At 49.8% G+C, this 1,161-nt stretch overlaps 1 protein-coding gene across 1 annotated transcript; it reads left to right on the forward strand.

Moving 5' to 3' along the window:
* The first annotated feature begins 229 nt into the window (after positions 1-229).
* NEUROG1 (neurogenin 1) lies at positions 230-910 on the forward strand. Its single transcript, XM_089503314.1, has one exon. The coding sequence runs from the start codon at positions 239-241 to the stop codon at positions 908-910; it is 672 nt and encodes a 223-aa protein (XP_089359440.1). The 5' UTR covers positions 230-238.
* Positions 911-1,161: the final 251 nt, after the last annotated feature.

Genomic DNA, 1,161 nt, shown 5'->3' on the forward strand with positions numbered 1-1,161 from the left:
GCCTTCGACTTCACAATAATAATCATACGTTAGCCTTACTTTGGAATTCTTTTTAAAACATCGATTTAAAAAAATAAATAATAATAATCTCTATTCAACATTGGTACTACTTTAAAATAATTTGTGTCTATGTTTTTCTTCCCACCACCACCCTCTTTCCCAGCCTCCTTTTCTGTCTATTCCTTTGCTTTAAACCATGATCACCACAAGGTATCTCTTTTGCCTCTCTCCTCGCAGGATGGAGACCAGCTCTTCGGATCTCGACAACAGCAGTGAAGTGTCCTTTTGCCTCACGGATGATGAAGTCAGCAGCCTCCAGATCCCTTCCTTGGCCTCCTCCAAGGGCCTCTCTTCCCCAGAGCACAGCCCTGTCAAGGGGCAGGAAGAGAAAGACCGGAAGAGGCGAAGGGGCCGCACTAAGGTCAAGAACGAAGCTGTCCTTCACACCATCAAGAAGACCCGGCGGGTGAAGGCCAACGACAGGGAGAGGAACCGCATGCATAACCTCAACGCAGCCCTGGATGAGCTCAGGAGTGTCCTGCCCACCTTTCCTGACGACACCAAGCTGACCAAGATCGAGACCTTGCGCTTTGCTCACAATTACATCTGGGCCCTGTCGGAGACGCTGAGGTTGGCTGACCAGTGCCTCCAGAAGCCTCCCAAGGAGATGGTTCTGCCCAGCTACCTGAGCTCTGCAGATCATCCGCCCAGCCCCGGTAGTGATGCCGGCTCCTGGATCTCCACAGCATCTCCGGCCACCTCTTCTGCCCTGTCTGCCTGCACCTCCAGCCCTAGCAGCCCAGCATCCTCTGAAGACTATTTTTATGGACACACAGAGCACCTCTTCTCCTTCCACAGCCTCCCAAAAGACTTGTTGCAGAGCACTTCTTGCTTTATGCAGTACCATTAGACTGTAAAGGCAGTTTTTTACATTGTGCGGTGTCCTCACTGCAATGAAAGTCCCCCCATTATCAGTGATCCTACTCTGGCAGCTTGTTCTGGTTGGGTTGTAGATGCTCAGCAAGTTTTGAACCATTACTGCCAGAATCCCCCTTGTTGGTTGGGGGATTCTAGGAGTTGTGATCCAAAAGGTAGCTTTCCCAAGCTCTGGGTTTAGCTCTAGATACTCACATGTTGTACTTTGGTTTTTCAAATCAAAGC

The sequence above is a fragment of the Sceloporus occidentalis genome, unplaced genomic scaffold (genome assembly GCF_023333645.1).
Source record: "Sceloporus occidentalis isolate IW3139 unplaced genomic scaffold, rSceOcc1.0.p SCAF_1, whole genome shotgun sequence".
NCBI classification, from domain to species: Eukaryota; Metazoa; Chordata; class Lepidosauria; order Squamata; family Phrynosomatidae; genus Sceloporus; species Sceloporus occidentalis.